This window comes from Dermacentor albipictus, chromosome 7 (assembly GCF_038994185.2).
Source record: "Dermacentor albipictus isolate Rhodes 1998 colony chromosome 7, USDA_Dalb.pri_finalv2, whole genome shotgun sequence".
Lineage (NCBI taxonomy): Eukaryota > Metazoa > Arthropoda > Arachnida > Ixodida > Ixodidae > Dermacentor > Dermacentor albipictus.
The window spans coordinates 6,348,289-6,364,459 of record NC_091827.1 but is presented as its reverse complement, the minus strand read 5'-3'; the positions used below and the strand labels follow the sequence as shown (position 1 = coordinate 6,364,459).

The window sequence follows — 16,171 nt, the reverse complement described above, 5'->3', positions numbered from 1 at the left end:
CCTTGCAGTTTAGTGGATAGACGGCAGGCTAGTTCACAGAGTGCACCTTAATATGCACTTTATTATATCTTAATGAATATTGAGTTGTATGTGCTTTTAGAGCTGGACTCATTCTTCAGGTGGCAGAGTGTTGGCCAGAAAAATATGTGCTGTATCTGGTCCCTTACTAGTGGTTACATCACAAATTCTTTACGCCATACTTTCTGCATCCTTAAGGACAATCTCTACATGAAAGCCTAGGGCGAGAGAAAACACCCAGTGTAGTCTATCTTTGTCTATACTGTCTCGGGCATAGACTTGCAGGCAATATGATCGAGAGATGTGCAACAACTCCCACGTGTAACATCTCTCAGTAACATCTCTCAGTAGCCACACTGGTGTCCTAGACAGTCAGAGAGGCCGCTCTGGGATATTGCATTGCAATGCCAACAACATACACATTTGCAGAGCGGTATGAAATGTGAGAAGTAGCCAATGCAAACCAATAGTAGTGCCACTGTCCGTCCTCCTCCTATTGCGTTCTTCTTGTCACTTAAGACACTGCAAAGACACAAGCGAATATGGCTATATTGCCATACTTGTCTACTCTTCCATATTTTTCATAAGGTTTACAATGTTGGGCTCATTCTGTGGACTGTGGACTTACTAATGTTGCTTCAAGTTTCTCGAAAAATAAATTCTGTTCATGGCAGTCTTTTAAAGGTGTTTATTGCATACAAAAATAAATTGTGATAGTACCTGTGCCGACGTGCTGTGGCAGCGCAAGACTCCATATGCAGGGATACTCGCTTCGAGGAAGGTTATAGCACTCGTGCTGTACGTGAAACTGGCAACAGCAAAGTCTCTGGAAAAGTCACCGTGATCTAAAAACAGTGTTCCTCTTCAGTCTCTGCTTTTCAAATTTTCTGCTGTTTTGTGTGCTGTTTATAAAGGCAAATAATCGTAAAGAATGTGCGCATGTGTCGCACCAAGAGTGTGTGCTCTGGGCAAACTTCGAAAAAAAAAGTGCTAGTTCCCCCTTCTCTCCTCCCCTCAATTCTAATGTGTCCCAGACTATAACGAATTTGAACGCTCGTGGGTTGGCAGGTATACGTTGCTGCAACTCTGCATGTGAACTTCTTTGTTTCCTCAGTGCTGCAGTGCCACTCCTGTTCTGATCTTTGCCTGCTTCTCCTTTGCAGCTGGGTGAGCGTGGTGCTGGCCTAAAGAACCGCAGCGGACGCATCCAGGACTTTGATCAGCTGCGCAAGGAATGCCACACCAATGGGGTGCTCTTCGAGGACCCAGAGTTCCCCTGCAAGGGCAGCTCTGTTTGGGGCAACAAGGACCCTAAGTTCCCCATTGCCTGGCTTCGGCCACCGGTGAGCCAGATTGCAGCAGATTTCTTACCTGCTCATTTTTTCTTTCTTTATTTTATTATTATTTTTTTTTTGCTGGGTTTGAAAGGAAATGTCTGAACGATCTGATACAGCATCATACAAATAGACAGGTTAGCGAAATGACATTTCTGTGGAATGTTGTATCTCTGTTTTAAAGAAGCCCTGAACCACCCCTCGGGATTGTTGAAATAACATAGTCTGCGGGTAGCGTACGCTGCTGTGAATATCTCTGCCAAGTTTTGCTGTCGTACGCGCTGCGTGGAGCTCGCAAGGGGATCGCGAAGTCACCTTTCTCTCTGGCGCTCTCTTTTCAAAAGAAGGCCCTGTCCTCACTCTCTTCTAGACGCTTAATTTCATCATCGAACGCACTATTTCGTTACTCCCTTAGGCGGCTGCCATTGGCCAATAGCTCACATCAAGCTGCGGTCGGCTACATGGCGAAGATATCGCAGCCGCGCCGCGGGGTGCCGCCACGAGTCCACTGGCTAAGCGCACTGCGGCTCGCCGGGGACAAGGGCGTTTGGCTTATGTTAATTAAGCGCGTCGCAGGCACCAAAGCTAAGCGCAAGTCGTGGCGTCTACATTAACATCCAAAATGAGTTTTGAACTGCGCGTCACGGTGACATTTAGAAGGCGGAGCGTTGTGGGCACGCCGCACTGCGCCGTAGCTTTCACAGTGCAACACATTGAAGGAGGAACGGGAGCACAGTGGAGGTCGTGTTTGATTGCCAATAGCTCCGCTTCTGCTGAACGCAGTGAAGTACTTTTTTGCGACAAAGTATTTTTGAATTAGCCCATTTTCATTTCAAATGCCTTTCTCCACTTTGATAAAAAGTGGTTCAGAGCCCCTTTAAGTTTTGTTTAAGAGGAAGCTTTAGCTCGGGTGCTCCTATCTAAGTATATGTAAAAGGAGAAATCGTTTTTCTCGGCAACCACTGCACCAAATATGACGAGGTTTGTTGCATTGAAAAGAAAAACTTAAAATCTAGTGACTGTTGGTTCCGAAGTTTCTTTTAGGTCGCCAATTTTTTATTAAAAATTGACAGAAATCGCAAATTTTCAGAAAACGAAGCTATCAAGTTTACAACCCCACCTAAGCAATGGAATATATCACAGTTCTGTGAATTACATCTAATAATACTTCTAAAGCAAACAAAATTGATATGTTACACATGCCTCGGCAGGTGCAGTAGTTTCCAGTGACTCTAAGGTGCAGAGGCCAGTGGGGCCATCTGGGGGGCTCCGACCACTCCTCCTTAAGATCTCTTCCTGACAAATAAAGTTTCTATATATACACATGAATCTTTAAAGGGCCCCTGAAACGGTTCGGACAAATTTTGTAGGCGCGTAGGGTACAGCTTAAGTAGAACATTCGCACCACAATTTAAGTGAAGCGTTGCGTATTAATGGAGCTGCAAGCGATTAGAAGTTACCCTCCTCCCTAGCTATGCTTTTCCTCCTCAACTCGCTCGCCGAGCGAGCGGCGCTAAGCTCCGCCTTCACTGGTTCAGCGTCACGATGCGACGTCACATCGCTCACTTCCGGTTGTTTAGGAGCACGCCCCCTCCCGCGCGAGACCTCTCCGCTAGCCGCTTGGCTGTCGACCGAGAGCTATCGAAGCAGCGTGCGTTGCGAGCATTCTGTCGTAGCGCCGAACGTGTCCGGCACTCCGCTAAAAACAGGCAAGCTGGTCATTTCGGCAAATGACTGGAGGCATAAACTCAAGCTGATGAAGGAACTTTAGCGTAGACGTACGTGAGCAGCCTGATCGGTCTGCACGGTCCAGATACTTGCTGGCGCAGCGCTTAACCAGTCAAACAAAGCGCTAATATTGCTCTAACCAAGTGTAAAGCATTTTAAACATTTATAAATCAACGTGTTGATGATTACACTCCTGCGAAAAATACACACCAGCAGCAAAGAATACACTTCGTTGCGGCTACTGTGTATGGTTGAGCTCTGTGCCACCAGGTGGCTGCACTGTGCAGACCGTTCACATTTGCCCTTCTGCTCATCTCGTGGCTCATCCCGGCACAGTCAAGCGGCCAGACCCTGTCCCCTTGCGCTTGTGTTTGCCCTAATACTGGACTCGCGGTTTGCAGGTCGCTAGGTTTGCAGTCCACAAGGCAACAAAGTCGAATCATAGTGCTCGCGAAAAGACTGAGACCGACTCTGACCGCGGAGCTCTTGTCAAAATGGAGTACGTTGTAACACAAGCAGACGACACTTGCTGTGTGCCGGAAGTGCTGAAGTGTACTAAAAAAACTATTCTTGTGTATTCTCTTTAAAATATTTTCTTTTTACAAAAACAAAGTAACTAACATTACAACTATTACGAGCATCATTTGTTCACCATAAAGTTGGAAAAATTATCGACCACGCGCCCTGGTCAGCCAATCAGATAGCTCGCCCATGTGACGTAATATGGGTTATTTGCATCATATGGGTAGGGGCGGCTTAAAATTCCACCGAGCAGTGCGCTGCGATCGGCAGCGATGTGTATTTTTAAAACCTTATAATAAATTACACGCTTTACGCAGAGCACTTAGATGCATCAATTAATGATCGGAAGAATCTACTCTAACGACTCAGTACGTTTGTAGAAAATCGCCAAAATCGTTTCAGGGTCCCTTTAAAAAATTTGGAATATGAAAATACAGCTTTTACAGTACCCTTGTCCACGACGAAACACATTCACGTAAAATACAAACTGACATATATTTTGAATTTGTCCGCTTCGAATGATCCAGTGGATGTCGTTTACAGAACCGCAATTTCTGTTCTTGATGCAGAGCTATTAATTGTAAACTTCGTGCTTATGATTTTCTCGAAGTGCTTAGGGGGTCGAACGGCCCCCCCTCACCCCCACCCCCACCCCCCCCAATGCTCACGGAACAGAAAGTTTCAGGAGGTGGGCTCCGAAAGAGCGACCTGGATGAAAGGCAAAGCTTGAATTTGAAAGCAAGGCGAGGGATGGTGGCAGTCCGAGGGCGGGTGAGGGGGAGGGGGGGCGGCTCAAAGGGTCGATCCAGTCTCCTATGCACAGAACATTGTGGCCTCACTCATGGCGTGCCTCTACCTCATTCCGGTTCATGTTAACCATAACTGCTGAGAGGGAACCAGCGCTAAAAATTCCACACACAGATAAAGATGGGACGAGCACATAAAACTTGGGAGACATTGTTGCTCCCTACAAGGCCTTCGTGTGATCGAAGAGCTTCTCATTTCTGGTACTTGACCGAATCGTAGGCCACGCTGCGTGGAAGCATTCAGAGAATATTTCGGCCTGCTTGTGTAGGAAATGCATAATAGGCACCCCCTCTCCCCCCTTTCTCTCTCTTTTTTTTTTCGTTACCTTGTCTTTCATTATTTTAATAAACTTGAGAAAAGCTTGCTGTTAGGCTAGTTTGTACACGCTGTTAAGAATTATCACAGGGCAAAAAACACTAAAAAAAAAGAAAGACCTACAGAACTCTTCTTTGGACATGGCAAAATATATCAAGGACGGGGGTGCTCGGCCAGGGAATCTAAGAAACCGCCACAGCAAACAGCTGGGAGGGTACGTAGATGAGTGGACTCGAAATCTATGCAGAATCAGGAATATAGGAATGCTAGGGACTGCCGCTCCATTCAACAACCCGGTGAATGTTGAAGAATGCGACTGTGACTAATGGGAAATAATTTTAAGAGGGGGAGTGGGGTGATGGATACCAGGAGGGGGGGTGTGCATAAAATGCCGTCGAGAACAAGGTTGATGGAATGCAGATAATTATAGGCACAGGGAGTCTTGTCACTGCCAGATTGCTCAACACCAGATAGCCATGACCAGTCGCCTAGCTGAAGCTCGCCTACTCCGTTGTAACATGTGCTGCTTGCTGCAGAGAGCCCATCCTAACTAAATGTCTTGTCAATTTTCAGAATAGACGGGTGTAAGGAGACATGACACTTTCAAATCTCTCGGAGCTACTAGCCCTTATTTTACTACAAACTGTGGATGCTGTAATTTTCACAAAGGCTTCTAAACAACAAGCAGCTCTGCTTTGGACTATCTGCCTCATCAATTCTTGAGTGTGATCAAATAACAACATGCATTGCATTATGACTGCAATACTATGTTCGCAAGTTGCTTTCAAACATCTCCTCAAACAAGTCGGACAGCAGGTCGCCGAAAGTGAGTGAAACTTTCATCATATGATACTATCGAAGTTCTACCGCAAAGCTTTGTTCCTGCATTTTTAAATCTAGAATAATATAGCATGACCACAATGCCGAAAGCAGAATTGAGTGACAGGCAACTTGCGAAATAGTGCCCCCCCCACTTCTGTATGTAGCTGTAGCCGTACCACTCACTAGAAGATCTGGCTGGAAAATAGTGGTTATCTCCACGGTTACCTGGGCTGCAACAAGTCTGGCAACAGACAAGAAGACACACGATAGTGCGCTGTCTTGTTTTTAGCGCTGTTCATTTTTTCAAGTCATGTACTAGCTAGGTCACTGACATACATAAAACATGTATGTAACAACCAACCCATTTCATTAGCTAGCGTATACCCTAAGATCATGGAACATGTAATTTACTCCAATGTTGCAACATTTCTAACACCTGTCAACTGCTTTCATCCTAACCAGCATGGATTCTGGAAAGGCCACTTGTGTGAAACCCAATTAGCTTTTTTCCTGCATGACATTCATTACAATCTTGACCACAATATCCCAACAGAGGCACTGTTCCTAGACTACGTGAAAGTATTTGACAAAGTACCCCATTGCTGTGTTTTTCTCAAACTGTCTCTTTTAAACCTTCATCTGCATGTCCTTAACTGTATTCGAAACTTTTTAACTGACCGCATGTAATTTGTTTCCGCTAATGGTTTCTGATCTTCTTACTAGGATGTTCTTTCAGGACTGCCCTGAGGCACTACCATCCTATAACTAATGCTGACGATTCTTCTGTCCTCCAAAATGACCTGTATAACATACAGAAATGCTGCGCTACTTGGCTAATGCCCCTGGATACTGCAAAGACTGGGCTAATTTCTTTTCACCGCTGCCGAAATCGTACTCCACCTACTTATAAAATCAAGGATACCACCATTATTTCCACTAGCTCTGTTAAGCCGCGTTTACATGCATGCGACAGTGTCGCATCGCATCGCATTTCTAGCGCATCACATTCATATAAACAGCAGTAATGCGCTAGAAAGGCGCATCGCATTAATGCGCCAGGCGAGGGTAGATTTACGGACGCGAGTCGACTCTCGCGGAGCATGTAAACGCAGGATCGTCGCATTAGGAATGATGGGAAGGAATTAGCCACCAACATGGCGGCGGTCCTGGCTGCCTGCTTCGAATTGAATGTGGTGTTGCTTTTGTAAAATGCACTTCGTTCGCAGCAAATGATTGTGTAAACGGCTTTCGCTTAGTCTCAGGCCACTTCGACGACAGGTTATTATGGATAACCTTGTGGGTTTCGAGATCGCTTCTCGTTTCGAACGAGTCGAAGCCTAACGAAAGAAACATTCGAGATGTCAGCGCTATCTATCGCTAGAGTCGGAAAATAGCTGCAACGACGGCATATGGCCTCCGAGATCCAAAGATCTCGCTGGCCAGCTACAGCTGCAAAAAACGTGCGCTGCTTCGCGTCCGCTACACTATAGCGTATTGCGTACGCTAAACAAAAACTGTCCATTTCTCGGCACTCAACCACCAACGTGCACTCGGCCCACTACCGGAAACCAGTTACACCGGAAGTCAGTTGCACTTCCCTTATACGACACCATGTGGCGCTACGTTCTCGCGAGAGTTAAGGCGCTACATGTAAATGGCGTCGCATAGGCTTGCCCAAATGCGCTTGGAAATGCGATGCGCCACTGCCACATTCATGTAAACGGGGCTTTAAATACCTTGGCGTTTACATCACTAGTGAATTATCATGGTTTTTCCACATTAACCATATAATAAATTCATCTAATCGAACAATTGGGCACCTTCGTCGTAACCTGCGCATGGCACCATCTTCCTTGAACTTACAGAATGTTTGTGCGACCTAAACTTGAATATGCTAGCGCAGTCTTTGATCCATGTCAGTCTAACCTTATTTCAGTTCTCGAATCAGTTCAAAATCATGCTACACATTTCATTCTTTCAAACTACTTGCGATACTCTAGTATATCTGCTCTAAAGGTTCAGTTACAACTGCCTTCTCTTGCTTCCCGTCGCCATATTTCACACCTCTGCCTTTATGATAAGTTTTTCCATTGTTCACCTCGAGACAGCCAGCTCACCCAACCAGCGCGTCGAAAAATACGCACAGGCCATCATAGCAGCGTCATGCCGCATTGTGCCCACACGACTATGTTCCAGAAGTCATTTTTTGTGCACATAGCCCACGACTGGAATGACCTACCCTGCAGCCAAGCTCTTAGCCCTGATCCCGCTGATTTCAAGAATGCCATCGAAGAGGCTATGTACTCTTCATAATTCTACACAACAATCCTTGTTATCTGCCATTCATGCGCCCTCCCCTCATGTAATGTCTTGTGTGGGGCCCTTGAGGTTCAAATCAAATAAATAACAAATACATAATATAAATCCATAAATTCATAAAAGAAATGTTAGTTTTTTTATATCATTTTTAAAAATAGCATAAGAATGATGGCATAATTCGATGCTAAGTGGCTGCATGCCTTAGCAATGATACGTATACATATATACAGGGCGTCCCACGTAACTTGAGCAAAGCCTTAAAAATATGCAAATGCCACGTAGCTGGATCAAACCAAGGTAATGTTTGCCGTCACTTGGAGATACACAGATCTTTTTTTGCATGTTGCCTAATTAGATAATTAGTGTTAGTTAATCTATCAACTTCTTAATTATTATAATTAGATTAAAAGTGTCAAATGAGAAGATTGCAGCACAACATGAAGAACTTCTGATACAGGTTTCTGTTGTTAAATACGTGACACTTAAAAGTGTTTTTCCAAGCGTGAAGGAAGCCCGCGAATACACGCAAATTTGCCATGCGACTGGCCGCTCAGGGCACTTAGATCACCTGGATTGTGATGTAGTTCAGCTCCATAAGCGCCTCAGATTGCGAGAACCAAGTGCAGACGTAGCGGGACCGGAACTGCAGTAGTGGTGGGCTGAGCTGGGGCTCTGGCCAGTTAGCCATGGCAGAGTGTCGTCGCTCCATGAAAGGCGCATTCTCCCACCCCTGTAGGAAGTCGTGATGGCGGTCCACGAGCTGTGCCGTCGTTCCTACATTTATTTCGGCAAGCAATGGTGGTTTGGAGTGGAGGCGGAGTGGAGCGTCGGCTGCAGTGACAAACATAGCAGACTTCCAGAAGAACACTGTGCGTGCTGAGCTTATGCCTCGAGCACATGCCACCAACTTTGTTTTTCTCTTCTTTTAGCAGCCGGCACCAAGGAGATAACATTTGAGAGAGCCAACGATAGCGTACCCGCATTCCAGCATCGGCAGGCGCTACACACTGAAATGCTATTTGAATAAAGTCCTAATTAGTACAGTAACTAATTAGTAATTCGTTTTCTGAACTACACACAACTGAGGGAAATTTGCTCCAAAAACGCTATGATGTACATACAGTAGGCTTACTGTGCTAAATTAAAATTTTGACGTATCGAACCAAATTTATCAAGAAGGGTATGCTAGGCATTACAGAGTTAAATAATTATTGCTATCAATGCATAGTTAAGGCATCGTGCAGGAACAGTTAGAAATGGAATTATATAGAACCTTATCTTATTGCTGACTCAAGTTGCAAGAATTGTATTCTGCTTACTCCTGTCATCTGAGAAGTCGCTTTGTATGTTATATTCTTCTTTCTTGAGCTGCGAGTTTGCTGGTCTGATTAGAACACACATTACTTACCATTCTCTTTCTTTTTTATGCAGGAAATGTGCAATAATCCAAAGCTGTTTGTGGATGGAGCATCAAGATTTGATGTTGTTCAAGGAAGTGTTGGTACGGAGCATTTCCTCGATTTTTTAGTTAGCAATTTGCCACTTAAAACTTTGCTTTAAAGCTTTAAAATTTGTCACTAAACTAAGAATTACAAAAGATGGACAAGATTCCAACTGTAGTATTGTGGCCTGTTCCAGGCATGTTGAAGGTAGCATCTAATCACTGCATAAAACTGTACTGCTAATTAGTTGCTGTTAGATTGGAGTCCTAATAAACACTCAATTTGTAAATTAAATATTTTGCTCATGAACCTTTATTGAGCCCATTGCACACAATTATTGATCATAAGGCTATGAGCTAGCTGTATGCAGCACACATGACAGTTCAACTATCTGCACTTCAGTGCTCCGTAACTCATGTTTTATAAATGGTATGCTAGTGCACACACTATAGTTAATAAAGTAAAAAGTGAATATATCTTTACTGCCTCTTTGTGCAACGCCTGAACTCCTGCTTGATTAAGGCAAAACCAAATATTTAAAGTAAACTTATGATAATAAGGAATTTTAAAAGGTGTTTGAAACAAAGTTGTTGAAAAGGTCCACCTCAACCCTTCTCACAATAATGACAAGGGTAAAAAAAATCGCCCTCCTGCCTTCAGTAACAAAGGTCAAGATTGATCTCCTTGATTTCTAATATGGCTTTCACTGCAATACACACAGGCCACTAGTCTCAGAAGAGTGCCAATGTGAACTCAGGTGCTGCTCTTCTATTGAAACAATCTCTTTAAAAAAATTTTTACTTGTTTTATGAAATGGAGAAGTCGTTTAAATTATTAAATCTGATTATTGAAAATTCCAATTAATATTTGTAACTAGACAAATATTTAAACAAATATTTGTAATGTAGTTGGCCCACCGTGGTGGCATAGTGGGTTTGCCATTGCGCTGCTGAGACTGACAATGCAGGATCAAATCCCGGCCGCAGTGGCCACATTGTGATGGGGGCAGAATGTAAAAATTCCTGTTCATCATGCATGCAAGTGCAAGCAGCTGACAATTCAAACTAAAATGTTTTGTCTTCTGGAGCTTTAACTAAAGTAAATTAACTGTATATGCTCGCCATTACTTATGTTTGATTTGGTGCACCAAACATTTTCTCTCTCTTTTGCAGGGAATTGCTGGATGGTGGCGTCTGCTGCCAACCTGACGCTGAACGACGAGCTGTTCTCCCGTGTGGTCCCTGAAGACCAGTCATTTGACCAAAACTATGCAGGCATCTTCCACTTCCGAATTTGGAAAGCCAATCGGTGGATCGACGTGGTGATAGACGACCGGCTACCAACACTTGACGGCAGCCTCATCTTCATGAAATCACGCTCGGGCAATGAATTCTGGAGTGCCCTGCTTGAGAAGGCTTATGCCAAGTGAGCTATGCTTAATTACCGCACATTACCATTCTCACATTCGCCCTTTCTCATGTTAAAGGGGACCTTTTCTTGAAAGTAAGCAACAGGCTGAAACGAGTGCAGTTCGAGGAATATAATTTCCGGAGACATTTACAAAAAGGACCTAATGTGAATGGATATACTATTAAGAGTGCCATGTTTACATTCCCCATTTCCCCTCAACACAATGTTTCCTCTCATCTGGGGCAGTGCCAGTAGCAATGCCCTGCCTGTGGCTCCTCTCTTCCTTTTCTTGTTTTAGAGCGCAGATCTTAGGCACCCATTCCTGCGATGAGCGTCAGCGTCGGTGTCCTACCTCTTAACCGAGCAAACAAGCACAGCGAAACATGAGAGCGAATATGGAGCACAGCGGGAGATGAAAACAGCGGCAAGAGCGAAGAGCACGAGGTGGAAAGTGGAGGAGGAGGTTATGGCGAAAGCGTGAGAAAAGCGTAGTGCCATGCACAAAGGGCTTTGTGGCGATGATGACTACGAGGTGGTGCCAGAGTAACACTCATCGTCTGTACGGAAACAAAGCGCTGTGTAAGCAGAGGTTGTCTGTTTTCTGTAGCAGCTGCGGTGAATCGTGCCCACATATCACTCGCACACTTCCTCTTGCAATCTCCTGATTAGCGAGGCAGTCGTGCCACACTTAGCTCTGTTTGCAATGTGCCACACAAGACAGATTGTCCTGACCAGCCAATATATCGCGAAATGGAAACACGTATACAGTGGCGCTCAAATTTCACGTTAGAGAGTATCGCAATCTTTAGTGAATTTTTCTTGCATATGATAACCCTTCAAAGCTGGTGCCTCACAAAAAATCTCCAAAGGCAAGAAAGAATCAGTCGCTATACAGGCAGGACACATTAACAATCGCTGCTTCTTCATTTCCTAGAAAATCAGAGGGTGTGCATGCATGTTGTGCCCAATGGTTGGCATCTATGAGCCATTGCACTTCATTTAATGTTAGTGCTGATGTTGCTCAAGGCAAAAAAGAAACAAGTGCATATTCAAAGCCGCAGGAGTGAACATTGATTTATTGTGCAAGATTGTAGGTTTCCTGCTGCATGCAATGGAATATCTGGCTCGCATATTCATGGAAGCATTCTCCACAGATCCTGAATGTTTTCTTACCATGTTCAAAGATTGCTTCAGTGCTCCTTTACTCTACTATCATAGTAATCAATTCTTGCATTTATTCTTATGCACAGACTCCACGGCAGCTATGAGGCACTCAGTGGGGGCTCGGCCTGTGAGGCTATGGAGGATTTCACGGGCGGCCTTACTGAATCCATCGACCTCAAGAACCCACCTAAACAACTGTTTGTGCTCATGCTGAAAGCATATGAGCGCTCTTCACTGATGAGCTGTTCGATCCCGGTATGCAAAATAAAGCAACTCGCTTTACACGACTGCTAATAATGTGTTAATAATGAAATAGGCTTATGGTGTAGAGTTAAAAAGTGTTCTAAATTAATATACAATGCAGGGAATGCACTTCTCAGGAATTTCTAACACGGTGTGTGTACAATTCATTTTAGCCCTGATATTGATTGAGTGTTGATGTTTGCTTTGGACATAATACAGGAGAAACATTTCATTGGTTGAGGTGCTGGAAAAGCTGCAAGCTTTTGTATAAAAGGGACATCAGGTGTTGGGAAGGATAGGATTCAGTGTTACATGGACATAGACATGTAGATGCATGCAAGGACTGGCAAGACCAGCTCCTTCACCTTTTGTGTATGCATCTGTTTATGCCTAATCTCCGTACAACAAGGATTGATAATCTAGCTTAGCAAGAAATTCTTGTAAGAAAAGAAATACAGCAGAAAGTGCAACTAGATGTTCATTGCACACGGAAGCAGGCTTGTAATCAAAATCTAAAGACTGCCAGTGCATACTTGTGGTCACTTGACATGTCAATTAGAGCATCTGGCGCAGTATTAAAAATTAAAGAGAGAGAGAGAGAGACGTTATTATTTATTTCACTTTGCAGTATTTCATCTGTAACTGCTGCATGCTTTGACCTGTACCTATGTCTCTTGTGTTTATTATTCTGCATGATGTTGCTATATATTGAAGCCTTCTAAACCTTTTGTACATCTATTTCCATAATCTTATCCTCGTTTGCCATTAATCTGCAAGTAAGGTTTAACAACTATCTAGGAAGGGAATGTATCTTTCGTGTGTGGTCGTTTTTTTTTTTTTTGTGCCTGGTTAGCCGGTACCATTTTACTGCTGTTTAATTTTGGTGTGACACCATTGACACGTTTCACAGTTCACCACATGCCATTTGGCTGCAGTTTTGCAGCAGGGCCATGGCCAGTCACTGCCACTTGAATGTCAACTGCACCAAAATTTTGCACTGTGTAAAAAGCCTACTTTGAAATAGTGTAGATATAGAACAACCTCCTTGTAAAATTTTTTGTTTAAAAAGTATAATTGGATGCTTAGCAAAAAGCTATCAAAAAGAGACATTTCTGATAATGAAGCTGAAAAAAAAATATTCTTCCATTAGCACTGCTCGCAAGTGGCCCATAACACAGAACCTTAAAAACCAGTGTGCCTCCTTGACATGACTTCTGAGCTAAGGCAGTGCCCGCAGCCTGCTGAAGATCTGAGGATGTATGCTGGGATTTGTATCATATCCACTAGCCACCAGGTGGACGCGTCATCTGCTTAGGTGCTGTTTAAAGACTGTTAAGAAAATTATACAACCACCAGCTTTCTAGCTTAGCCACAATTGCTTTGATAGGGATATACAGCAAAACCTCATTGGTTCGGGTTTCACGGGACCGAAAAAATATGTCCAAATTAACCGAATGTCGAATTATTGAGAGTGTCAAGAAAACAATAAACACATGGTTACTATGTCAGCATGCTTTTATTTACCGAATCAATGAGCCAATCATGTTTCTAATTTGCAAAAAAGCAGTGCGGAAGCTGCAGTTCTCGTCATCTCTTGGCTGATTAGCGCTCGCAGCAGCAAAGGCCTTGCTATTTCTTTCACAGCATGGCCGGGGCACGCATCTTTGTCTGAGACAAGCTTTTTGCTACCGTGTGCACATTCTGATTATTTTTTGTCAGTGAGCTGGTTGCTGTCCATCACGATATAGCTGGTGCTCTTCACCCTTGAGAGCTTGTCAAAATTAAACTACTGCTTGCCACAATCGCTGCGGATGAAGCCGCAGCCGCTGTCACAAGACCTTGTGGTGCTGAAGGCGCGCGGCCGATGCACACACCGAGTCAGAAGGAAACTACCATCTGCTTCAATTGCGGACGAAACCGGGATTGCTATCGACTTGATCATTGGTGGCTGTGTGCGAGACAGTCGTAGGAGGAATCACTAGCTGTTTGTATGCAGGTGCGAATACAAGCGGGTGCAAGTTCGACTGCGTTCGGCAGGCGATTAACGTGCGTACCAAGTCAAAACGAAACCACTGGTTGCCGCAATTTCCGCGGACAAAACTACGGCCGCTATCGACACGATCATGTATGGCAACAACACAGTAATGAAGGCATGCAGCCAACTCGGTTCTATGCGCGGCGGTATACGCAAGAATATTAAAGGCACAAATAGGCACAAAGCGTTCTGGCATTGTTGTCATTCATGTGCAATTTCCACTGATGACTATGGCAATGGGGACTAGTGATGCGCTAACGCCATTCCTACTCTCTTGCATCGCACATTTGCCATGCTCCACTGCTTGCCGACCTCCGAGAATTGTACGAATTAACTGATGTGTGGCCAAATGTGTCCGTATTAACAAGAGTTTCATTACATTAGGTAATGCATACTTCTGTTGGGACCAAAGGACAAGTACGAATTATCCGATTTTCCTAATTAATGAGGTTTTACTGTACTAATAATTTATAACTAATTTAACAAACATGAAATTCTGTTTTTTTAGCGCTTAAATGCACGCTGTTAAAACTAGTGTTACATACCCTGTGGGCAGTCTACTGTCATTTTTGTGCCTCCCGCATATTTCCCCCCATCACTTCCAACCACAGCGAGGGCCTAACGTCTCGGCATGACGTGGCAGGTTTTAATTGGAACAATACTTCTTGAAATGAACACAAGGACTCTACTCCCACTGCCTTTGTGCACCCACCTCTCTCTTGTCAAATGTTGCCAGTTAAATGGACTAGTGACGAAATGGCAGCAGCAAAACGTCCTCTGTTTTGGGATGGTGTCATGGTAAAATGGCATATGATGTATTAGCTTCACCGAACAGGCCATGGCAAGCCATCTGTGATGAACTGTCCCAGACGCTTATGAAAAACATAAACGTTATAACAGACTATCAACAGTGCTTTTAGTGCATTCCTATGTTTCACTTTTTTTCATTAAGAGCCTGAAATTTAGTTTACTTGTTCAACAGTTCCCATTTCTTTGTGATTTTTTCTTTTCTTTTTTTTTGCACAAATTGCTCTTTCTTTATTTTTGTCTAAAACAAAAGAAAATGCTGCCCATCTTCAGATCTCCCTGTGCACTTTGTTGTGTTGCCTGCACTTTGTTTGAAGGCTTGATCCATACCATGCAAGCAGCCATTCACAAGCTTGTATCCTTCATTTTTTTTTATTTGGCACTGCAAAATGAGACAAGTGTGTCTGTTCCACTTGCTGTTGGTGTTATGTGCACAGGTAAAGCGCAGCTTGTTGGAGATAATAAGTGCATTGCTTGCACATTTTAAAGCATGTCATCTGTGCAACAACCGGGTGAGTGTCACTCATTGCTTTTGTACATGTAAAACGTTCTTCTGACTGCTAAATTTTTGAAAGATGCGCAGCATTTTCTTACTATTACTGCCATTACTAGTCTTAGCAGTGTCATTTCATTGTGCAAAGAAAAGCACTAGCATAGGCTACATTTCCCAGGAAATTCTGGCGCAGAACTAACCTAAATATGTAAGGTACAGCACCTCGATTGCCTATCCCTGCCCCAGTCAGCTAGGAATACTCACTTTTACTGGCTCACATTCCCCCCACCCCCTTTCTGTGTTGGTTTGCAGCACAGAGGATACACTTCAACTATCTTGACTTGAGTTAAAACTGCGCTGTTGTATTATTCATAATTACTATGCATGCACTGAAATAAAGAAGCTTGTGTGAGTATGATGGATTGGAGCGCAATGTAATGGTGCAATGTTTTGTATTGTTGAGTCATAGGGAAGCAGATTTCATGACAAACTTTCGTGCTTTACAAGATTAACTTTTTGCTTATAGGCTACTAGTGATCCCGAACTGCTGGAATGCGTAATCCAATGCATTGGGCTACACACTGCAGAGTTGTTTGTATATTAACTGACTTGGTTTAGATTAAAATTATAGAGACCACCGACTTCTGAACTATTGCAAGCTTGAATTCCCAGAACGTGAATACGGCCCAGAAAGAAATTTTGCTTTATTAGA

At 43.8% G+C, this 16,171-nt stretch overlaps 1 protein-coding gene across 10 annotated transcripts in view; it reads left to right on the top strand.

Moving 5' to 3' along the window:
- LOC135916480 (calpain-B-like) overlaps positions 1-16,171 on the top strand; it is a 147,507-nt gene that overhangs the window by 82,174 nt on the left and 49,162 nt on the right. For all 10 annotated transcript variants that reach the window (XM_065449871.2, XM_065449868.2, XM_065449861.2 and 7 more), the window contains exons 2-5: positions 1,182-1,361; positions 9,297-9,366; positions 10,480-10,732; positions 11,968-12,136. In XM_065449871.2, coding sequence (XP_065305943.2) covers positions 1,182-1,361; positions 9,297-9,366; positions 10,480-10,732; positions 11,968-12,136 — 672 coding nt within the window. The remainder of the gene's footprint in view (positions 1-1,181; positions 1,362-9,296; positions 9,367-10,479; positions 10,733-11,967; positions 12,137-16,171) is intronic.